The sequence below is a fragment of the Colossoma macropomum genome, unplaced genomic scaffold (genome assembly GCF_904425465.1).
Source record: "Colossoma macropomum unplaced genomic scaffold, Colossoma_macropomum, whole genome shotgun sequence".
NCBI classification, from domain to species: Eukaryota; Metazoa; Chordata; class Actinopteri; order Characiformes; family Serrasalmidae; genus Colossoma; species Colossoma macropomum.
The window spans coordinates 43,610,602-43,636,580 of record NW_023494787.1 but is presented as its reverse complement, the minus strand read 5'-3'; the positions used below and the strand labels follow the sequence as shown (position 1 = coordinate 43,636,580).

The 25,979-nt window shown below is 39.9% G+C and overlaps 1 protein-coding gene across 4 annotated transcripts in view; it reads right to left on the bottom strand.

Annotated features, from left to right (window-relative positions):
- col5a3a (collagen, type V, alpha 3a) overlaps positions 1-16,265 on the bottom strand; it is a 138,928-nt gene extending 122,663 nt beyond the window's left edge. For all 4 annotated transcript variants that reach the window (XM_036567511.1, XM_036567513.1, XM_036567512.1 and 1 more), the window contains exon 1: positions 15,939-16,265. In XM_036567511.1, coding sequence (XP_036423404.1) covers positions 15,939-16,032 — 94 coding nt within the window. In that variant the 5' untranslated portion in view covers positions 16,033-16,265. The remainder of the gene's footprint in view (positions 1-15,938) is intronic.
- Between the last annotated feature and the right edge of the window lie 9,714 nt (positions 16,266-25,979).

Sequence of the window (25,979 nt, the reverse complement as noted above, 5' to 3'; positions counted from 1 at the left end):
GAGAGGAGAGAAGAAGCAGGGGCTCGCTAACCAATCGTAAAAAGCCAATATTATCTCTGTTATCATGTACACATATCTTAAAGTACAAAGTCGCTAAATACTCTCTTAAACATTACATCTAAGCCAGCACAGCAGAATGCAGTCGGGTGATGTTATTACTGTATGCGCCCATCTTGTCTACACAAATCCAAGTGATCATTATATTTAATCAGTTGTTGTTACTGAATTATAATTATCCTATATTATATTGCTACCTTTGCTCGAAGACAAATGATGAGGCCAAGTCGAGGAGGGCATGTTAATATGAGCATTGAAATGAGAGATATGTAGATTAAATTACTACAACACCATAATAAATCATTAAATAAACCAAACAACCAGGTAGAAACTGTACAGTACACTAATGTTGAAGGAGTCATACCATGGAAAATCACATTTTGCAGCAAAATTGATACAGTAGGTAAACACTGTTAAAGTTTTACAATATACGTGCAGTCCATTTATAGAAACTAAGCTGCAAAAACAGCGCATTTTCAATTAACTGTCACAAAAACTACCACTTTTAAATGTATCCGATTTGGCAGCCCACAGCAGTTTAGCTTCATCCATTCATCCATTCATGCTGAAGTTATAAGAAGTGCCCAGACTAGCTTAATGTTACACTAATGTTACACTTTTACTTGAGTTTAATATAATGAAAAAAAAAAAACATGAATTGTGGCCTGTGCAAAAGTTATGGCACCCCTTATATTTTTGGGTTTTTTCCCCAATGATGTTAAACTCAACAAATAAATATAATTTGTGCACTGCAGAGATCTGCAGGAAAAATCGGCATTTAAGTTTGTTTCCTATAAAAGATGTGTTAACTAATTTTCACTTAGAAAGTGAGCAGGGTGTTCAAATGTTCGCATATGACTGTATATCAGTAACAAAATAACTAAAACAGGCTGTTTGATTCTAAGGGATAAAGAGCGGATGGTCATGTAAAACGAATTATGACTGTTTGTGGTACATAAACCAATACAAAAGTCATAAGTGGAACTCAACATGGGCCCTTTAAGTCTTGTATGTTTTGATTCTTATTCACAGCAATGTAAAATATTTCAATTCTTTTCATTTAAAAATCTGGATATTCAAATAGCAAGAATAGTTAAAATGCCCACCCTGAATTCAGAGAGAAAAAAGTAATCAAGTAACTAACAGTATATACAGTGTAGAATTGGAATTCTGACAAACAGGACAACAGGGAACTGTTAAATATCTGACTTGTGACCTCTGCAAATTCACATGCCATTAAAAACAGGAAAACAGGACTGGGAACAAGAGGAGAAATGCCTCCTCGGAGAGGGACTTTTAACAGCGCTCCTCTACACTGTTTACATTTTCGTGGCAAGCATTTCTTCACTGAGGAAAAGCAGCGTCATGCCTTTTTCAGCCTGAAACGGCTGTATGAAATGCCTGTACTGGTGTCCTTGATTAAATCAGCCAAACTGAATTTGGAACCAGCTGAAATTTATGGTTAATATGAATCACTTGAACATCATCACCAAAAAGAGAGCTGAAAAAAGTTTAGCTTCTTGTTCTCAAACCCACACAGTCTCTCATTCAGAGATACTCCACGTCTCCAATTAGTTATAAAGGGTCTAAAAACACCATCATGACTTCATAAAGCATGAATGCTGTTTCAAAACAAGGAAAGCATAAAATAAATCACGAGACTGCAAGTTTTCTGCAACGTCGCAATAAGACGTGGGATCCTCCAATGCGATGGGAAAAGGGCGAAGCAGCATCATGTGCAGCCATCCCAGTAAACAGTCTCTTTCTCTTCCCATCTCTCTCTTTGTTCCCACAGCCTGGCTCCCGCAGGCCTTTGCACAGGCCTGGGGAATGCCCCTCCCAAAGCGTCACCAAAGGAGTCTCAGGGACAGGTGGCAGGGTGCCAGACTGGGGGTCTGGGGCAGGCCCCGAACCAATACAGCTTTTTGCCTCCACCAATACAGCACACCTGAACTAGGTGATGGCTCTGCAGAGAATCTAATCAAATTTTCCCAACATTAACAAGACAGGACATGTTTGATGTCTAAAGGTTTGCACTGCAGCTACAAGGCTAATGTAGCTAACAGACTAGTGCTGGTATTGGTGGAAACATGCAGGACCCTCAGGATTGTCTGCAGTCTATATAAATTAAGGAACAGAACCAAACCCATAGTAAAAATAACCTACATAAGAAATCAGTTTTAACAACCAGCTCAGCTAATCCAGTAATATTGAGACTCATGGCCACCGCACACCGGATGCGCCGCATCGCAGTGTCCAAAAATTTGAAAACCTTGTTTGAAATGAAGGTACACACAATGACACAACACTCCAAACACTATTCAATTTAACTACATTAAATTAAAGCCTTATCAAGGCAAAGAAAGCCACAGCAGATCACATGTGGCTTTAAATTTACACAGAGAAAGGCAATCAGTCTTGTAGATAAACAGAGAAATGCTAATGGTCTGTTACATCAGCTAGCTTACTCGTTTACTAGTCTAGTCTTTTTCACCTAATATCTGTCAGCTCGTAAATGATGAGTTTGTGAATAGCAAACTGATGCCAGCGTGATTAATGATGCTGAAAGTTTTATTTCGGTAAACGTGTACGAGCAGACTGTAAAAATGAACTTTAACGTTAACGTTTATCAGCTGTCTCTGTCAGCATCCTACAGCCGCACTCTGCTCTGTGACATGATGCGTCCGGTGTGCGATGTCCTTCAGCACAAGGCTTCAAGTTGTAATGTTTACTGAAAGATTTATTGTAAAACTGAAACACACAAAGTAAAATTATATGACCTGAATGTCTGTTAAAAGCTTTATATGTCTGTGGGTAAATTAGAGCTGGTAGTATTGAGCCATTAGCTTGATGCTGATTTAACAAGGGGAAAGCCTTAGTGTGCTAGCAGAAATTAGCATTATCATAGCTGTGGGTAAACAAATGCTACTTATAAAGTACAGACGTCCACATCAAGCACTTTTAAATTATGATGTGCACGTTTATGATTACATGATTAAAAATGAAATGAAACCACTGGAATACCTCATACTTTACTTACTATACTTTAAGGGCTGCAGTGCTGTGTGGCCGGGATTCTCAACTCCAGTTCTAACCGTGAAAAGGAATATGATAACTGTTAGCTTGATGCTCATTTAACATGGGAAAAGCCATTAGGGTGCTAGCAGAAATTAGCATTATTGTAGCTGTGGGTGAACAAATGCTGGAATAGCCCAAGGTTTAAGGGCTGCAGTGCTCTGTTTCAGGGATTCTCAACTTCAGTAATAACCATAAATAGGCCTACATGATAATTATACACATGGTAAACATTAATATTTGGAATTGTTTCGCAATATTTACAATTTTTGTATTGGCACATGCCGAGTAGCTAACAAGCAATGGAAACTTATACTCTGTCAGTTAGCATTAAGCACACTGTAGCAACCGGCATTGGCTGCACAGCTGAAAACAGTAGCAGCAGCCATCTTAAAGCCTGAATTCTGCCTTTACTTTTGCCTATTTTTTATATATAACAGTATGACCTACAGTGGCAGAAACCAGTCTAATTACTAAACAACGCGACACAGTTTGAAGCTAGTTTCTAATGATTCAGGCATGCACACTGCACAATGCTAATTGGTGAAGCATAGAGCTTGCAAGTCACGTGGTACCCATGTGCCAAGTTGGTTAGCTAGTCCTCCGTTAGTTTGCATGTTAGCTAGCTGGATACATGCACACACACCTACACCAGGGGTGGAAAACCCGGCCTAGGGTGAAAATAGAGCTCTAGGGAATAAACAGTAGCTTACACAGTCTTGTACCTTTAGACTTTCTTTGTTTTCTGATATTAAAAATGAATATTCAGTAGTTTTATCCTTCACTTATACACTACACATTGTAGCTATATAGAATCCCAAGTTTGAAATCTCTTTAAAATAAATTCAGACTCAAACCAAAAACCTTGGCCACACCCAAAAGACCACATAACTTGAAGCCTCTATTATCTTCCATTAGGGGCCTTTTCAAACTCTCCCAAGTGCGCTTCTTTTCATTGCCGTCTATGCAAAGCAGTTGAAAAGCATCTTCTCCAGCCTTACAGCACCATTCAGAAGTTAAAACTTTCAATGAATCCATAAGACACATGATGTATCTGAATAAAGGTGTTTTCTGCTTTTTACATGAATTTGCCTCAACCAACTAATAAAAACACAATTCATATTCTGAGACATAAATTTATGACTGTAAAAACAAACAACCGTGGAAAAAAATTGCAGTCAGCTTAAAAAACTGCAATCAAGCCATAATATATACAATAATTGAGACGGGCCTAGCTACATTATCCTCATAGCTCCAGTGCAAAAGTTAGAAAGCAAACTTAAGACACCAAACGTGTCTTGGCGGATCGACTTCACTTGGGGAAACAGGGAAAACTGTGTAAGCTTATTATCGCTTTAGCATATCTAGCCAATTTCTATGTGGCCTGAGGCAGCACTGCCTCTGCATTACCACTTGCACTCTCCAGATCTTTCTGACACTAAACTGAGTCTGTATCTTGTATATAGGCTACTTAATCTTCAGTGCACGAGGCTGTGTCAGAGAACCTCCTCAGAGATTACCTCACTCTGTTGCGCTACACCTGTCTGGGTGTGTCTGCCCCTGCAGGTCTGTGGACTCCACAGCCGATGCCGCTTGCCAGTATCACCTCAGATAACCGTTATCTCTGATCAGAGATTGTCATGGCTTGAGAGGAGCATTCCAGTCCAAGTTCTTCGAGCTATTCCGAATGCATAAAACATTATTCAGGGTGCTCACAATGAATACCAAATAATAAAGCTCTTCACCCCCACTTGGTAAATTCTTGCTCCGTGGCTAGTCTGTTGGGGTCTTCTTCATACATCTTTTATTGACTCTGTCACAATGAAGCTCCCTTCAACCTCACAGACAGTGACAAGGGGGTAAAAGAACAATGCCTCCACTCTCTAACACACACAAACACCCTGAATGCTCTCTGCCCCCTGGTCATGTTATCATTGCTTTCCTGTATGGAGAAACTTTTTTTTTCTCGAGACACAGACATGTTCCTGAACTTTCTTTACCTCTGTTTTTCTCCCACAAGAAACGCAGCATCATAAAAGATTCATAAGAGCAGATGAAAGCGCTACTAGTTAACAGCTGTCAAAGCCTATGCTGTCACTTCTTTTGAGGAAAAGTCAGTTCCACCCAACATTGTGCTGTTTGCTTGTTAGTTTATTTGTTTAACTGCACTTCCAGATGTGGTGAACTGTTGTTTACCTGCATACTTTGTGCACATGCAATGGCAAACATGGCCAAAACTTCACCAACTTCTCAAATATGACTTCTCAAGTTGCTTAATTCACTTTAAAGCAAGTCGGTGGGTCAACCAAAACTCAAAAACATAAAAAAATAAATTTTAAATATAAAACAAAATATTTGTTTTTCTGTGAAATCCACTTATGTTTGTGTGGTTTCCCAACCTCTCTATACCACCTAAGAATGAATCAGGCTGTTTTGTTACTGTGCCTTTAAGACTGATATGCAGTCACATGCAAAATTTGAACATCCCAAGCGAAAATCAACTAACAAATCCTCTACAGGAAGAAAAAAAAACTTAAATACAGATTATTTCTGCCAATCTTAGTGCACAAATTATATTTATTTGCTGATTTTAACACATTGGGGGGAAAGAACCCAAAAATATAAAGGGTGCCATAACTTTTTCACAGGCTGCCTTTTATGTGTTATTTTCTCTAAGAAAATCAACAAAATTGTCGTTTTACCAGGGGCGCTCAAACTTTTGCATACGACTTTATGTAAATGACCTCTGCTTTGATTGGCTGACCTGTATTTTGCCTCGTTCAAAAAGCAGTCCAAGCTGAAATGTAGAACAGACTGCAGTATCAACACTCCTTCTCACTTCAATGTGAATTAAAGACTAAGCTGTTATGTGTTTCCCACCCATTCATATGTATATGACATCATAGCCATGACAAGTTCAGCTGTTTTTGCAGCTTCCATGTATGGACTGAAACTTTAACAGGACAGTAAACTCTTTTTATAGTAAGGAAAACGTGTTTTTTCCATTTTATAGGCCCTTTAATGGATCTCCCTCCTCCTGCTCTTCACTCAAAATACTACCATAAAACCATCAACCACAGGAACAATAACCCCACAGCAGAAGTTAAAAGACACCAATGGAGCGGGAATCCTCTCCGCACTCATCCCATTCTTTAACACACTAATCTAAGCACAGCAACAAAATCATTTCCATGCCGTGACCTCGCAAACTGTCATAAAATGAAATCATCCCATGCGTCTGTTTTCCAAAACACATGTTAGGGCTACTCCTAGTCTAAAAAAAGGGAATCCTCACTCACAGAGAAATACAGTGCAAGGCAAGGCTTAATCTGTATCAACAAACACCTACATATCAGTAAGGAAGAGTCAGAGAGGGCATCTGCAGGAGCTTGTTTTCAGGATCTCTCTACCCTTACAAGGCCAGACTTAATGAAATTAGCCTGCCTGTGCCCTCTGACCTCCAGGGGCCTGGAGAGAAGGCCCTGTGGACACACTCAGTGAAGCGAGGACGTAAAGGACAATAGCCTTCGCTACGCCCATGATCTCCACAGGCCAGCACCCCGCGGCCCTCGGCCTATGGCACGGCCTTTATCCGCTCTGGCATGCTGTCACCATGCACTGAAAAAGCAGTGTCGTCTTTCACTGAGGCATTTCACACGTCCTTATGAATAATTGTGTTTGATTGGTTTAGCCCTTAGATGAAATTCCGCTAAAGGTTCTTAAAAGTCTGGAGTTTTTAAAATTCAAAATGACGCAACACCAGTTAAAACCACTGCTTTACATTTTTGCCACATGCTTGTCATTGTTGGTTATTAAAAACAGGGACATTGGTAAACAGTTCAAGATGCCTGTATTCTAATGCTGATTATTTCAGGCATGCATTACATCCCATCATGGGAAAATGGAGGAAATGAACAGGCTAACAGTTCTGTTAAATGGCAATTTTACGTTTTAACTGTAAAATATGAGAGTTTTGCTCATTCTTGTGAGTTAGTATGTATATAATGTTATACTTTGCTACTACAAACCACAGTCAGCTTAACATTAATGTTAAAGATGAGCCCAGAAGAAAGAAATATTCTAAACGACATCTCCTCACATATTTCTCCTATACATGGTAAAGGGGAACTCCACCTATTTTTCAAAATTTCTGCATAATTAAATGGTGAACAAAGTCATTCAGAGGGGTTTGGTGTGAAAGGCTCCGTAAAATATTTCCATCAAAATATTATCACACATATGGATCAGCTCTTTTGTGTCTAACTCATCTCACTCGTCTTAGCTGATTAAGATTTTCATGAGAAAAGTGTAAGATCTCCTCTTTTTCTTATAGAGCTCTATTCTATATCACAGAACTCTTTCAGCAGAGAAGGAGAACTCATGCTTTTTTCATTCATCACCAGATCTTCTTATAATGAAATGCTGATGTTTATCTCCTTTTCCTCCTGGGGGGGTTTAGGAGAAAGAATTCAGAAATCAGTGATCCTTCATTAATACAATATCGAGATCTGTTCTATATTGAGATTTCTTTAAGACAACCTTGAGAAAGACATTATTTCCTTGAGAAGACAGAGATAGTGTGGCGTTATCGCTAACTAGGCTAACGAGCTGATAGCTAGGTCTAGAAATCTTCTGCTAAGGAGAAAATATCTGCTGCAGAAGACGAGTCCTCATCAGCATTCAGCTGTCAGTTTCAGACGTCACATTGCTTGTTTGCATTGTTTTCTCTTTCTCTGTGGTTAACAGATTTTCTGCTCATTATGATATGTAATTATGAAAATTAGTCAGAATGCACATCCACAATTCAAAAAACATAAAATGTTGCAAGCAAAACATCAAACTTGTTATAAAATAATGTGACTAACTTTGCAATCAATCAATTACATCATGCAAAAGTCTAAAATAAATTAAAAAAAAAATACATAACATCTTGATACTTCAAGATATTTCACACTTCAAGTGATACGCAACATGATATTTTGTTTTTCTGAGGTTTGATAAGTTGGAATGGAGAGAAAAGAACTAATGGAGACATATGTAAAAAATTACCATCAAAATCTATAAATACAATCATTTTTATTCAATATTTAATGTTTTGCATCCTGCACTGCACTAAATCCAATTAAACAGGACCAATTATGCTCTCTTTATAATGAACCATGCAGTTGCTCTGTGTTCTTTAAGCACTGCATTTAAGAATACTGTGATATATGTTACCATGATAACAGTAAATATCACATTATTGCCCACACCTACATATACCCGATTCCATTTATGATATTTCTGTGCTTCTTCTTATTATTTTCCAACCCATCACTACTGTCACTACTTTCTGAAACTAAATAAAAAACCTGTTGTTTCAGAACAACGTCATTCTTAAATATGTTGACATTTAAGTCATCTCTACTGTTAACTAGGCTGCTGGTTATTTATGTGAGACAACCTAGAACCTCAGTACACATTTTACTGTGCACTTTACTCTTTTCATGTCCTAAACCTCATAGTCAGTGAATGCAGTGGGAATTGTAGTCCAATTTCTCTCTATTGCTGATCTTCACTGAACCAAAGCATTACTCCAGCCCTGCAGCCAGAGTGACCTTTGATAAGACTGGGTGCAGTTATGTTTGGTCAGCAGTGGAGTGAGTGTGGGTGAATATGGGAACTCAGGAGCAAATTGTAGTGCTGTAGCTTCGAGCTGGGCATCATTACACATCACTCTCACATTCTTGTCCCTCCACAGTTTGTTCTGCTGGTGTTTGCTCACTGCGAGAGGGCCAGACTGCTCCAGAGCCGCAGGGCCCACAGAGGAAACACCTGCAGTCTCAGACACTGACCACTAACTCACTAACAAGCTACGGCTTCCATCAGTAATGCAGCACATTCACAGATCACTGACCACAGTTTTTTGCTCTACAACCTTACAAGAAAACAGCTTGTTGCATTTTTCACAATATTGTATGTAAACAACTACTTAGCCTTAACTTGTAGATGGCAGTATAACCTGGACATAAGCCAGTACTGCACATGGAACAGAAGCCTTCTAGTAATTTCCTTCTAGTAAATATGCAAATCAAACACAAATATGACTTAACCAAGCTAGCTTTATTTACACAAGCCTTCTTTTATCCTGCATAAAGTATACAGTCCCAGTGCTGCCAGAATCAGGGTTGCCCAGTATAACATATTGCAATTATACTGTTACAGTATATGTTACAACTTCTAAAAACACATTGGTGCACTGTTTATGTGATGGACCAGGATACTTGCAGCACATAATAAAACATTCAGTGATTTCTTATGGGACTCGTTTGCATAATGCAAACTTTTACCATGTCAGTATGGTGAAGGCCAATGTTGCTATAACAATATTTTATCCCTGCTGTCTATATAACTTCAAGTAACCTCAGCTGTTTCATTCCAGGCTGGATCTCATATTCCATATGATTTCCTGCCTTTTATGTGCTTGCACAGGGTGGGTGGTGTGCCTTGAATCATAAAGACAACAGTGCAGCTTCTCCTGCGGTTGACCGTCTAGTGTCCACTCCAGCCTAGCAGGAGGACACTCTCTTTAAGGCCTGCAGTCAGATCGGCCTCAGGTCAGACACCTGGGGTGGAGTGTGAGCGATGACAGTTGTGTTGTTTAAGATGAGCCTGTGGGTCATTTCAACTTCAAAACTCCACCAGACAGCATCCATGAATGCTAAAGTGCTGGGCTCTCCTTACGCAGGAGACGGTACCTACAGGGGAAGACACTTTGGACACAGTTTGTCCTGAACTACAAAATACACCCCCACTGATATCTGTATGAGACAAAATCTATATCTGCACTACTTGACACCCTCTGTGTACATCTGTTGTACAGCTTTAAATAATTCTGTCTGAACCCGACTGTAGCCCAATAAAATCCCAACCGAACCCAACAGAATTCTGTCTAAATCCGACGGCTGCCCGACTGCAGCCTGACAAAATTCCATCAGAACCCATTTGCAGCCCGACATAATTCAGTTTGAACCCAATTATAGCCTAACAAAATTCCATCTGAACCCATTTGCAGCCCGACATAATTCTGTTTGAACCCAATTATAGCCTAACAAAATTCCATCTGAACCCAACCGTATCCTGACAATATACTGTCTGAATCCAACTGTATCCCAACAAAATTATATCTGATTTGGACTGTAACCCATTTTTTTCTGAAACGGACTGTAATCCAACTAGATTCTGTCTATGCACACTTTAAAAAGGTGGGTCTTCAGGCCTTCTTTAGTAAAGAAAACAGTTCTATATAGAACCATGAACACTCAAAGAACCCTTTGAGTTCTTCAGATTGTTTAAGAGTGTGTTTCATATGAACATTTTTAAGCTAGTTTTCTACAGTACATTCTCCTCCAATCAGAAGAATAATTTAATGATGCAAAGAACCCTTTAATCATGCAAAAGGTTCTTGGAGTGTTCACGGTTCTCTAAAGAACCCCCGAAGAACCATCATTTTTGAGTGTACTCAAATGTATCCCCACATGATTTTGTATGATTCCGACTGCAACCTGACCCAAATCCGACTGTATACTCGACAAAACTCTGTCTGAACTCTACTGTAGCCTGCCTGAATCTGACTGATTACCCACAAACTGTAGCCTGCAAAAATTGCTTCTAAACCCGACTATACCAAGACAAAGTTTTGTATGAACCTTTATGACAACAAAATTCTTGCCAGAGCTCAACTATATCCAAACAAAATTTTGTCTGATCCTGACTTTTTCCTGACAAAATCCTTTTCAAACCTGACTGTAGCTAGACAAAACTCTGTTTGAACCCAGCTGTAGCCTGCCAAAATTCTGCCTGAATCTGACTGATCACCAACAAGAATTTGTTTAAACCCAACTGTCCCGACAACAGTTGCCTGCATCCAACTATACTCCGACATAATTTTGTATAAACCCAACTAAATGCCTACAAAATTCTTGCCAGAGCTCAACTATATCCAGACAAAATTCTGTTTGAACCTGACTACATCCAGACAAAATTCTGTTTGAACCTGACTACATCCAGACAAAATTCTGTTTGAACCCGACTACATGCAGACAAAATTCTGTTTGAACTCAACCGTATCCAGACAAAATTCTGTCTGAACCCGACTGCATCCTGACAAAATTCTTCCCGAATCCAACTGTTTCCTGAAAATTCCTTTCCAAATCTGACTATACCAGACAGAATTCTGTCTGAACCAAACAGACGAAATTCTGTCAGAACACCGACAAAATTTTTCCAAAAACCCAACGGTATCCTGACATAATTCTGTCAGAAACCAACTGTAACCTAACAAAATTCTGTCCAAACCTGACTTTAGCCCATCTGAAAACCGACAGTACCCTGACAAAATTCCATCTGAATCTGACTGCAGCTCATCAAAATTCTGTCTGAAACCAACTGTAGCCTGACAAAATCGCGTCTGTACTTGTCTGTAACCCCATAAAATTTTGTCTGAAACCCGAACATGAAACGTGAACTTGACCTGAGCCAACAAGTCCTTCAGACTTGATGCCCAAAATTAGTGTGTGGCTATGATGAAGACTTGAATCATCGTTCATCAAAGAAAAGTATAAAGGCTGTGATATTCTGATGCATGGGGAGGGTGGATGCAGTGCGAGGGGGGTTTGTCTCTGGAGACCAGATGTTTAAACTCTAGCTTGTAATGTTGGAGACTGGAAAGGGGTGCCGCTCGGAGCGGGTGCCGTCATCAACGTACGCAGTAAATGCTGGGAAATTCCATCTTGTTACAAAAGGAGACTGATTGCTGGGCTCCAGCGCAGCAGGGACATCTGACCATTTAAAGGGCCTCTCACGGCTCTGACCAGTAGCCTCAACTTTCAAGCTTCTTCTCTTCCTCTGATCCCGTCCATACTGTTTCATTTGCTTACATTTGTAAGTTATTTGTAGTGGGATCAAAGAGAAACACACATTACTGTTCTCCTATGGGGAGGCGCTGCAGGCCGTGTGAAGCGGCAGGATCACATAGGGTGCGTATTTGTGTATTTGGGTACGTGAATTCCCCTCTGTCACCCCGCCAGAGTCAAAGAGGCATCCTGTACTCTGATATAAAGGAGGAGGGGATTCAGCACATGAAATAAAAATACACCCCCCTCCCCACTCGTTTGAATGGGGAGTGAGAAGAACTAGGATTGGAAAAATGTGAACAGGAAGAGAGATCCCAATACGAGGACACTGTTTTTTCCCCCAACGTCGACAAGAAAAGTTAGCTCTGCTGTCTAACATATGTAGTCACGAGCGAGCAGCAGATTCCAGAACATTCTCAGTGCAACAGAGCTACTGCTCTACAGTCGACTACTTTAACCACATCCGGGCTCTTCACAAATGACTGATGTCATGCCAGCGTCCCACATCCCTATCTCATTATCTGCCATTGATTCACAACTGGGATGTTCAGAGGATCCCACAAGATGCCCCTGAGGATGCTTATATGGTGGCCCAACAGATAGTGGTCAACTGCAGATTCATAGACCTCCTCACAGTACTCAATTTCACAGGAATAAACATCCAGCAATACAACTTAGAATGGACTACATACATGTACACATTGCTCATAATACTCCCAGATATTCTGAATAAATATTGTAAGTTGGTCATATGCTGGCAGTGACAGGGTTAACCCCAACTGTCTGGACACCTTACGGTCCCTGAAAGCACCTGTGAGTCCACAGTGTCTCACCGATGATGCCTCAGGCAACATCCTGACTGCCACTGATGGCTCCCTCAAGGGTAGAGTCTGACCTCACACTCTGTAAGATTTCACTGGACATCTGCAGGTAAGCAAGCTAACACTGTTGTCAGGCCAACCAAGCATCTGACCAATGGTTTTGCACCCTAGCATAGCAGACCTGGAAAATTAACGCAACCGTATTCGGCATGTCAGACTGAATGAATGCCAAAGGCGTATCCTTTGTTTAATTACTATTAACATAAACTCAAGGGGGATAAAGAATTTGGTACCATATTATTCGAAGGCCACCTATATACAATATGCACAAGCATTGAACGACACGCACACACATTTTCTAAGCCGCTTATTCTCCTGGGTTGTGTGAGCCTATCCTAGCACTCACTGGGCAAAAGGCAGGAAACACCCTGGACAGGCTGCCAGTCCATCACATATTTACATGAATGAAAAAAAAAGAGTTTTAATGAACAGCAAGATGAATAAAGTAAGTGCCATTAAGGGCCTTTAAATTCAAGTGACTGGCATCTGTGCTATTTCTAACACTGTTATGAAGCCTCATTCACTAGTTATAAGATAGAGGCCTAGTTAGAAACAGTTCAGTTGTTGTTGGAACAAAATTAATACATTTCAATGCAGTTTATTTGGGTTTCATTGGAATGGAATTCTCTTTGGACCAAAATGAACTGTTTTCATTCATTGACGTAAAACTTTCATTAATATTTGTCCATAAGTACACAATTCACAATTAATTGATTTAATGGTGACATACTTTCAGTTTGTACATCAAACAACCAACCAACAAATTGGCTCAATTTTATTAGTGTATAATTGTGAATACAGACACGATTTACTCAAGTACCGCCTTCTCAATATTATATTCAGGCTTATGTATGCGTTATGCAGGCAGACTTCAAATAAAGTGATACCTGTAGTTTTATAAGCCAATGAAAGCTGTCATTTCTAAATGTGAACTGTGTTGTATTGTTTACTGCTATCAACTCTCCTCAGGGACTTAGATGCTCCTATCAAACACCACTGCAGGTAATACGTTTGATGGCAATGGAGTTACAGCTAGAGGGAAATGACAGGCTGCAGGGTGCAGTTATGCTGCAAAGTACAAGTGTGAGGCCAAACTGCTGTCGACCTGCCTCATGCTAGGAATTTTAATCGGCTCAGTGATCTCCCATTCAGCCTTTTCTCAAACCAACGTTAAAGGGAAAATTCCACCATTTTTTCAAAATAGCTGAATAATTCAGTCTTTGAGATGTAAACAGAGTCAATTGGGGTGGTCTGATGTGAAGTGGTTCACTGCAGAGAAACTTACAGACTTATTACAGATTTATTTACTGTGGTGGTGACAGGAACCGGGGGGGTCACAATGTCTGCAATAAAAATGTGGCCATTTTATTTACTATCCAAAACAACAAGTGCACCTGCATGTGTCCTCTGAATTTTTAGATGTAATGTTGATGATGATAAAATAGCAATAAATCTTAAAAAAATACATTTTTGGGGGGGACTAGTTTGCCTTGCAACACCCTGCATGCACCCCTTCACCATGAATGGATCGAAGTAAATTGATTAAAATACATTTTAAGCCAAAACTTTATCAAAAACTATCACTGTCAGACATCAGGCAGGATGTATCTCCATTTCACGTAATAACTCTCTGTGAGGGAGCTTTTTGAGTTGGACGTCTGGTTCCTATCACCGCCACTGTAAACAAGTCTGACTCTGTAAGTTTCTCTAGAAGGAGCATTTCACACCAAACTACTCTGAATGACTGTTTACATCTCCATCATTTAATTATGTAGAATTTTGGAAAAATCGGTGGAGTTGCCCTTTAAAGCGTTTCGCAGCAAAGCGACACGGGTCGCGAGCAAACGCCGCCGTGACGTCACGGCCTCGAGGAGAGCTCGTAAAGCTGAAGGCGCTAAAACTGACTAAAACGGAACAAATATGGCTAAAGTTTAAATTAGCAGGTAAATAGTAAGTAAACGCGACGCTGACACGAGCCAAGTGAGCACAGGGTACTGCCTTAGATGGTAAGTCGGTCCGTTGATTAAAAAAATATCATTTTACAATGTAAAAGTGCTCAAACAACTGCAGACATTGGGAACTCGTATATCTTTCATGGGTCTTTTCATCAACTTGAGTAGCCTTTAAAGCGCATTAGCTCTCCCCCATCCACTCACTCACACTAATCCCATCCTGAAGCAACTCAAAGAACAAGTTCAAACCAGCAGCATCGCTGAAATACTGACAGAATCTTTTTTCACTGTTAAAAGCGATGAGGGACATTTTCTAATGAGCTAATGAGCTAATGTGGGTACTAATGACGAGGCTTCAACTTTTACAGCTTACACGCTGACACGAAGCTGAAGTCAGCTTCATATTCGCCAGCTTCCTCCAATTGTCCCGTTCCACCTTAAATGCTGCAGCAGTTACATTCTGGCGCCTGACTCCCAGAATGTAACTGGCACAGCGCAACTGCTGTACCATTTAAGGTGGAACGGGAAAATTTGAACAAAACCATAATGTAACTGGCAGAGTGTAACTGCTGTACTATTTAAGGTGGAACGGGAAAATTTGAACAAAACCATAATGTAACTGGCAGAGTGTAACTGCTGTACTATTTAAGGTGGAACAGGCAAATTCGAACAAGAAGCCAGAATGTAACTGGCAGTATAACTGCTGTATCTTTTAAGGTGGAACGGGCAAATTCGAACAAGAAGCCAGAACTTAACTGGCAGAGTGTAACTGATGTACCATTTAAGGTGGAACGAGAAAATTCGAACAAGAAGCCAGAACTTCACTCGCAGAGTGTAACTGCTGTACCATTTAAGGTGGAACGAGAAAAATCGAACATGAAGCAAGAATGTAACTGGCATTAAGGTGGAACGGGCAATTCGAACAAGAAGCTGGCGAATATGAAGCCAAATTCAGCCTCGTCACGCTGACCGTAGCAAGTGCAAAAAGATGCCTTAAGTCGGTGAAAACTGTAAACTCATGTGTTTCTGGGGTGAAAACAGAAAAGACGAGCAGTGCTGAAACTCTGGGGATACTTTACCCGCTTGCGTCGCGGCGGCGTGCAAAACGATGAGGAGAAGCAGCAGCGGCAGCTCTTTCGCCCGGGCAGCAGAGCAGTCCCTGAGCCGGTCCATATCTCCGAGAGTCCTCGCCTTCTGACTGAACCCGGAGACTAGAGGAGGCAGTAGCCAGTAGCCATGCGAGGGAGACTGAGAGTGGATGAATGAATGAGGGTGGACAGTGTGGGGTTCGAGCCCACCCGGTCGATGAAGCGAGGAAGGAGAAAGATGAAGAGTGTCCCCGTCTCAGACCTCAGCGCGCTGTGTCCCTCGCATCCACTTTTCGTCCCTCTCTCACTCCCTCCCAAACTTTCTCTCCCGCCCTCCTCCCCCTCGCCACCCTCTTTCCCTCCCTCCCACGAAGCGGCGTTTCCCTGGAAAGCTGAAGTAACTAAACTTTTGTGTATTAGTCCTTAGTTCTCTTTTTCTATTTATATATAATGTATATTTATTTGTACTTTTATTTGCCTATTATTATCTTCCATTTCACATTAAAACTTTCTGAAGTTTACATCTCTACGACTTAGGAGGAAACTTTGAAAAATTGGTGGAATTTCTCTTTAACCATCAGACTTGAGAGTTATAATTACAAAGCACGAACAATGCACTGACCGTATATTATGTCCATGTGCAAGTACATAATAATGTGCCCTCATTGACCTTCACAGACATAAATGATGGTGAACTTTCACACTTGTGGTCAGTTTGAGCGGTGTGATGGTGGACTGGAGGCAATGGAGCAAAGGTTATCTCCAGCATTTCTCGTGGCTCATACCCACAGTGTCTCTATGTCTGTCCTGCACTTGCCACAACAGGACCGCAGTGCTGCTATCACTAGAAGACATCTCCCATGATGGACAGCAGACCCGGGCTTGCTACCGAGATAAATGAGGGTTACCCATGTATGGCATTCCAACACATGCATAACAGAAATACACCCTTTTTGGATTTTTTTTTGGCCTTTAATCGTGCAGGGCACTTTAGATGGGGTTAGGATATCAAAGTTCTACATAGCACAGAGAGGAGGCTCAATGTGTCTGAGTCCTTAGAGAGAAGGGAATGCGCCCCTCCTCACACAAAATGAAGTGCACTTCTTTTTTTACCAACACATTAGAGGGATCAGGTGTACATTAATATTAGAGCTGTATGTTGTGTTTTTAAGGCCCCAGTATAAGGCTGTATTGCTAAAGACCCCAAAGGAATTCCTTCTATTAAAGGGGAATTCCATCAATTTTTTTAAAGTTTCTGCAAAATGAAGTCATTAGGATCTAAAAAGAGTCATTCAGAGTGGTTTGGTGTGAAATGCCCCATTCTGGAGAAACTTGCCGAGTCAGAATCGTTCATAGTGGTGTTGATAGGAACCAGACGTCTGAAGTGTTCAGTACCACTAAAAGCTCCATTAAGTTACATTAAGTGATTTTGAATATGCTGCCTGATGTCTGAGACATTGTTTTCCAGTTTTGAGATTAAGTTTTGAACCTATTTCCCTACATTTACAGCATTTAGCAGACACTCTTATCCAGAGCGACTTACAAGAAGTGCTTTGTCTATCTAGAGAAAGTATCTTTGCTAGTTACCAGTAGGTTAGAGAGAAAGCCAGTCCTGAGCTCAGATACTGCTAGAAACAAAAAGTCACTGTTGATACCCAGAGGAAAAGGAACAGAGTTAAACACAGAACAGTGCAATACAATACATAAGTGCAGTACAATACATTACAATCAATACTTAATTCAGTGCTCATTTAAGTGCTGTATAAAGAGATGTGTCTTCAGTCTGCGTTTGAAGACAGCGAGAGACTCTGCTGTACGGACAGCCAGTGGGAGTTCGTTCCACCACCTGGGTGCCAGTACAGAGAACAGTCTTGATGCTTGTCTTCCACGCGCCTTGAAGGATGACGGGTCAAGCCTGAGAGTCAGAGGTGCATGCAGAGTGTTGTAATTTACCTGAGAGTCAGAGGTGCATGCACAGTGTTGTAAGGCCCTGTCAGATTTACCACTGTTTTACCCTTATCAGCATTACATACATGTTGTAGACTTGGGACCCCTAGTTCCCATCACCGACGTTGTGAAGAAATCTGTCAGTTATCGTCTCTGCGGTGACAAATTTCACATCAAAATACTCTCAAATACTCAACCATCCAATTAGCCACACATTTAGAAAAAAATTGTGGAATTTCAAGTTCTCTCCCACCCTCCTAGTTATATCAGTTTTATTTAGCAAATAAGCCCAGATCATAAAAATGCACCTTTGTACCAGTCATAACAATTATGGATTTTCCTTATGTCCTGCTTGCTCTGTGATCCTCCTGTGGGTTCACTGAGATTGACGTGGCTTTGACAGATGTGCAGTTTTTTCAGTCCTGTCTTTTACAGAAACAGTAGTCGCTCATATGTGTTGTCCTATCGCAATTCACATCATGTCCATTTTGTGCAGCCTTAAAGTGGAGTTCCACTGATTTTTATAAACAAAGTCATTGAGACTGACAATTCTAGAGAAATGTACAGAGAATTGTTCACAGTGGTGGTGACAGGAACCAGACATCTGAAGAGTTGCCTCTAGAAGCTGTTTCACAGAAAGTTACTGCATAAATCATTACATATATGCTGTCTGATGCCTGGGAGATTGTTTTACTATAGTTTTTAAATTAAGTTTTTGGCCTAAAACATATTTACATATGTTATATATTTAACAAATTATGATGGTGGAGAGGTGCATGCAGAACATTGTAAGGCAAAATAGTCCCTAAAAGACATATTTTTTTCAGATTTGCCTCTATTTTACCATCATCAACTTGACATATGAAAACTCGTGTAGCTTCACTAGTAGTTTTGGATAGTAAATAAGTTTGTAGTGAAGTTTCTCTACAGAGAACCATTTCACATTAAACCACTCTTTGACTCTGTTTACATCACAAGCATTGAATTATGTAGAATTACAAAAAAAACTATTTAAAACCAATGGTTGAGCCAAAACAGTGGCTGTGATTTTAAAGAAGCGAAAGAAACAAATGAAGCAAAAAAGTTTACACAAATTTACACTTTCCCTTACCCAGGGCCAGTTCCCCAGACAAGGATTAAGCCTAGTCTTGGACTAAATTGAAATGCCCATGATGAATAACCATGAGTAAGTCTTTTTGTTCTAGGATTAGCCTTAATCTGAGTCTGGGAAACTGAACCAAAAAGTAGTTTATCAGACATGTTTGGTGTCTGAGGTTTGCTCCTTTAGTTTTGCACTGGAGCTACAAGGCTAATGCTGCAAACAAGTAATGGAGGCTCATAGACACCATTCAGCATCACCCAGGCCTAAATTATCACATGCTTGCTTTAAACCATGTCCAATAATCTCTAATAGACTTGCTTATGCGGTACACAGCTTCTATACTATGTGTTAGCCAAAAATTAGCCTCGTGCAAAACTAAACAAACAAACTTTAGACGCCAAACAAGACTTGGCTGATTGTCTACGTCCATGAAAACCGTGTTAATTTGATTTTTGGCCGAACTATCTAGCTTTAGATGCAGATCACTGCTATCCATAAGGGAACTGTAAGATACTGTCGCTATCTGCCAAAGCCCTGCAGCCAAAATCCTGAGGCTTCAGTTTAGACGTGTGAGCAGATGAGCTTTTACAAGATGCAGCCTTAATGGAGAAATGCATGGAGTTGACATCATCATAAGCCAGGCCTTTGTGCTCCGGCCAAGTTGTGCTCAAAGAGGCCAAAAAAACATGAATTTGGAGCACAGGAGCCAAACCCCAACCCTGTCAGGCTGCTCCCTGACAGACGGCAAGAAGAAGGGGGAAAGCAATTGAAAACCACTGCATAGGACAGACTCGTTCAATTCCGCAATCCCACAATCCCTCATTATATTTACTGCTCCTCTAGCACACATTCGCCCACATTCCCTGCTCAGCAGGGACGTTTTACATGTGTGTAAACATTCAATGTCCGATTCGGGCCTTCTCACAGGAAATAGCCACAAGATAAAGGTCAGAGTGTGATCTGGGCTTAGGCCTTCTTCTGATTAACACTAATGATGATAAATGATGTTGAGTATGCTTACTGCAAAGCCCCACAATGCTGTGGGCTTCTGCAGAAAAGCATTAACACTTAAAAGTTGTACTTAGTAGTGCTAAGCAGTTGCAGGTTATGATTTTATGTTAATTATTTCTTGCTTGGAGTTCATCAAAACAAGCAAAGAAGCTCTTTGTAAAGTGCAAGTTGTCATCTTTCTGTCCGTAGAACATTTGTGTTTGTTAGTCCATTGCTGGGAGGTGTTATCATGATTTCTATTAGAAGATATGAAAAACCATCCTTTACGTTTTTGCTTGGTTTCATTTTGTTGACATCAAAACAAATGGAAATGAGTGAGTGAGAGACTCTAACTTGTTGATATCGAAGGTAAACATGTATTTAGTTGCACAGCCTTTGGTGGACTATCTTATCCAAATCCACCTACAGTTTAGTCACATTACAGACGTAGGCAGATGTAGTGTTAGGAGTCGTGCCCAAAGACTCTTGTTGGTGTGATGTTCCTAAACAGGTGTCTACTGTGAGGAAGGCAACAGTGTTACCCACTGAACTACAGCAACCTCAGATGTTATAACTCCTCTGAGGGTGAAGGGGTCTACCTTACTAGCCAACTACATTGTAGGATATCAAAGATAAAAATGATAAAAAAAATTAACTTTGGTAATGGTATATATACTGTACAAAACATCAGAGACCAGCTATATTTTGTTTAATTTCTAGTCAAAATGGCATTTCAATTTTTTATTAACAATTCATTCACAAGTCATTTATTCATGGGCCATTTTCAGAAGACGTTGTGGCAACAGTGATGACTGCATAATGAAGAGGAAAGTCAGAGGAAAATAAGTGACAAAAAAGGTTTCCAAAACTTCAAAAAATGATTTAAAGGTACAGAACATTGGGCTCATAACTACTGTGTAAGACCTAGTAGACACCAAAACTGACCCCGTCAGATAAACAGCATTTTAAGCTTTCATCTTTGAGAGAGAGGAGAAAATCAAGCTGCTTCAGATCTAAAAAAAAACAACCACAGGTGTTTCTATCCATCCTTCCACTGCGAGAAGACAATTCTATGGATCTGAAAGGATGTGTAGCTGTCAAAAAGCTAAACAAAAAAGGAAATTGACAAAAAAAGAAGAATTTGCAAAATCAGCCAACAAAGCTGCTGGTGTTCTCAGAACAATGGACTGACCACCCCAGAGTGCAAACCTCAACATCACTGAATGTGTTTAGGGTTATGTGAATGGTGAGAAGCAGAAAATGCAACCAACGTCTAAGACTGAATTTTGGAGGTGTGGAAAAATACCACTGCAAAATTTTTTGTATGAAAGCAAGTCTACTGAAAAGAATGGAAGCTGTAATAAAGGCAAAAATATGGACATATTAAATACTAGAAAAAAATTATATTTAGTTGTAATTGTCTGTTAAATATGTTTCCTGCTTTTTTCCTGATGCTGAATAAAATGTAACTAAATGAAAAGTGAATAATTTAATGGCCATTTTGACTGGAAATTAAATAAATCAAGGGTGGTCTCTGACTTTTCTACAGTATGTATTTAATATACTACGGTATATCTACAAGATTCCATCTATCTTTCTTGGTTCTATTGTATGAAATCACCACAGCCTTCTTGGCTAAACAGCCTTTGAAAGATGTGTGAAAGAGATAATCCCTCTGCTCAAAGTGTGAAGACAGGGAACGTGAGAGGGGTTCTGAGGGGAGCACAAAAGCCCAGTGAGTGACAGAGGGAATTAGGGTTGGTTTGGACGTCCAGATATTCCTCCACAAGATGGAGGTGGTCCACTAAGCAAACAGAAGACTCTGAAACACACTTCCACACTCCGTCTCCAATCCTCGCTAAGCTGTCCTGAGTTTGGACACACATTCCTTAGCGGTTTTAGCAGATAGTTACTAAGAGTGCAGTCAGCAGTCTGAACTCAGAGTGAGAAATTCTCACAGTAAGTCTGAACTGCTCCATCTTTTCTCACTGTCAGTCCAGAACTCCATTACTTTAACCAGTCACTGTCAGATCCAATCGAAATCGTCTCAGGTTAACGCCTGATTTAAGATGGGCAACTGCGGCTGCGCTCAGGCAGAGCGGTCCTGTTTCATCTTTGTCTCGACATGCCCGCTCTTTGTTTTCTGCCTGAATAATGCACTTCTGTCCAGCACAGAGGATTCAGACCAGACATTCTTCTCTGATGGTGGTTGTCCAACACTCATTCATCCCTCAGACACTTTGAGTCACTCCTTTTATGAAAATTCACTCTTAATAAAGATCACTCCTCTGTATGAGCTCATATGTGATTCATTGCAGCGTTTATTTTTCTTAAACCTGAAAGATTCTGAGAAGGGCGGCACTGATCATTTTTAAGGCTGATTTCTTTCACTGTGGGGATTAAATGAACACATGAAACACACAAGCCTATTTCCAATACTTTCTGTAAGCCAAATTTGCAGTATAAATAATATTAAACATATAAAAATATCTGCTTATGTTTTCAATTCTTGAGATGTAAACAAATTCATTCAGAGTGGTTTAAAGTGAAATGGTGCATGTTGGTAACTGTAAAATAGTATAAATGAAAAAAATATGTTTTCTTTATGAACTATTTTGCCTTACAGCACACAGCATGTACCCCCACTCCACCATAAATGTTTTTAAAAAAAACTGTTGTAAAACAATGTCTCAGGCATTATTCAGCATCTTCACAAGCATTTCATGTATGTCATTTCTGTGGGATAGCTTTAAGAGGCATTATAAGGTCTTCTTTGCTTTTTGTTAAGTAAAAGATGTTGTGGAAGTAAGTAAACTCCATTAAAGCTTCAAAATATACCATTCACTCCACAGTCCATACAGTCAACACATCACTGTTGCCAGAACAAAACCTTGTATCTCCAAAATGGTAAATTTACAGGAGAAGGAAAAAACACACTTTACTTTTAATGTAAGTCAATGGAACCAGACTTTTTTCCAAGTCATTTTGGGCTGTTTCCTTTGGTCCATGCTTTTGTGAAATTTGCACACAATGTAAAGAATTGAAACATTTTCAAAATATGTCAAAACTTGCAAAACAACAAAGATGGAGATACAAGGTTTTGTTCCGATGGCAGTGATATGGAAATTAAGCCTCAAAAATAGCAAAAAATAATAATAATAATTGTTTTGTGTTTTGTGAAAAAAAGGAAAAATCATGAAAAACCAGTTCAACCTATGGCTGTTCAGCTCCACCCATTCACAATGAAGTTATAAATAGTGTTTCAGGCTCAAATGCTCAAACGCTTGGGTGCAGCAGCAGCATTAAAATACAGCATAATTGTACCTACCCACATGTGTTATTTATGCTATGAAATTGCAGCACAGATTGGCCAAAATAAAAATTATAAATGTTTTTTGGCCAAAATCCGCTAATTCCAATCTTGACAGATTCCAGTGCACACCCCTGTTTCTGACCATGACATCCAATGGCCTCAAGCCAAGAACAACTACCTTTCCCACTCATGAAAACGACATAAATTACAGCTTTTGCCTGGTTTCCTCGCACCAGATTAAACCTAAGCTTGAGTTTTTTTCATGGTGAGACAGCATTTAAGTGCAGTTTAGTCTAAGACTAGGCCTAGATTTAGGTCTGGAGAACAAGCCCTAACTGTTTTATCATTGACTAAGTTTGGATGACAGTAAGTTGGATTTAAAGAGAGCTGTTTTCAGCGAGGACTGCCTTGATTTTAGTAAGAGTTAAGCTTAATAAGAAAGCTGTTCCTACAGCTAACCCAGCAAGCTCAAAGCCTGCCCATGTGGTCAATTAGAGACCTTACTCCAAAGCCGAAAATCATCAAATGAAAATCTGTTTCAAACCATGTGTTTAGGATTTAAAAGGGAAATTGCTGTAAGTGCCTGTTTGACAGCTCAAGAGGGGCCGATGAAGGAGCACTATAGGCTTCAGTTTGTTTATGTGATTTATGGTGTGGTCTGCACATTCTACACAAACCGTGACTTTTCACTCCCGAACATTTTCACAGTAACAGAATGTGATACATCAGAGCATTACGGTAAACCACATTTGGGTACAGTACATACAGTAGATAGATAGATAGATAGATAGATAGATAGATAGATAGATAGATAGATAGATTTTGTGAGTTTATGTGCTTCTCTGCAAGTGATCCTTTACATACAGTGGCCCCTAAAAGTATTTGGACATTTGAAAATGTAAGAAAATAAATGTCGGATCAAGCCGCATTTATTTTAAACAGACCATTTTAAAACTGTGCATTGGCAAAATATCCAAAAGGAAGCTGATGTGATTCAGATCGTTTGAGCAGTTTATTTGCAGAACTCTGCAGGTTTGCATTCAAAACGTCTTTGTACACTAAAACGTTTATGATCCCATCAATGAGCAGAAGCTCATTGACACCTCTGTAAAGAAAACCAGGCTTTGACGTTTCTACCTCTGTGGTTTACAGCAGCCTTAGTGCGGTCTGGTTGGAGTTCTTTTCCAGGGTCTCTCCACCAAGACAGTCGACCATGTTGTTTGATGTTGTGCTAAAAGTGTTTCTCTCTGAAACAAATAGCATTCTGTCAAACACTTTGTAAAGAAAAACATTATCAATGCTCACCAGGTGTCCAAATACTTTTTGGAGGCCACTATATGATATAACTTAATGGAATTTTTGTGCAGGCAGATGTTGTACACAAGTGCACTTCTAAGGCATCACTCAAGGAACGTTTGTGGCTTTTTTTTTAAGAGAGTAGCAGAATAATACTATGTTTAAGTTGAGAAGCCCTCAGATGATTGCAGACTACTATTAACCAATGCTATTGAGCTGAGAAGGAGGATAAAACCTAATGCAGGCTAATGCAGGAGCTTAATGCAGGAGAGAGTAAGATGATCGCAGTGGTCCATGGCACTGCTGTCTGACTCTGCCTGCTCACATGCATTTGTGCTGTTCTTTGTCCATCTGAAGTCGTATCAGTAACCCAGGCACTTAGAGCAAGTAGCAGGCCTGTATGTGTCAGTGACCACCCACTACTCTCTCCCCTTTCACAGGACCTGCTTTAGTTAGCAAAGGGGCGCACTGGGACCCTCGTCCTTTTCAGCAGAGTGGTAAGGTACACTGTAAAAAACAGACTGTAAAGTTGACAGAAAGTCAAAGCACTGTAAATGTACTGTATTGTAAGACGTTACGGTAATTTTACAGTATTTAAAGTCACAGTTAGTATTGGAAACATGTAGTATGCTAATGCTGATAATAGTTAACACTGGACATGTTTTTACAGATAAAGAGCACAGTAAGTGTAATTTACAACAATACTACTGCCTATAAGGTAAAATTGATAGAGCAGAGAAAAAGAAATAAACTGATTTTTTTCACTGTTGAAGTGAAAAACAACACAATTATACAAAGATTTGAACAGAATAAAACATCTGCCAGTATAAATCTTACTTAGTTTAGAGGAAAACAAACTTTGCATGGGTTTTACTATCCTACCTCACAAAATTCTCCTAAACTGACCCTTGGAATGGTCATGCCACAAGCCTTGAATACATTTTTACAGGAATACACTGTAAACTCTGGACGCCAGCTCACAGAATCCATACCCTGTTAAAAAAAAATGTTGGTTGCCTTAAAATTCTGAATTAAACTTCAAACAATAATAAGCTTATAGGGCATAAGACACAGATTCTTGTTCAAGACTTTGACATTTCAGATTTAATGAACTCAAAATTTTAAGACAGTCTGAACACTAAAAATGTTAAACAGTTGTAAATATTAACTGTAAGGATGACGTTACTTAATTAGGCCGAGGCTCTGGTCCTGGATCAGGACTTTTCTCTCAGTGGAGGAACATGCCGTAACAGGACAGGAGGACCTCCAACAAAGGGAAATATGCATGTTAAGTTTCAGAGACTGACTCTTGTGGCCTGCCAAGATTAAGATTTGCAGAGGGTTCAAACAGAAAAACTGTTTTAACAATTCATCAACTCTGCGC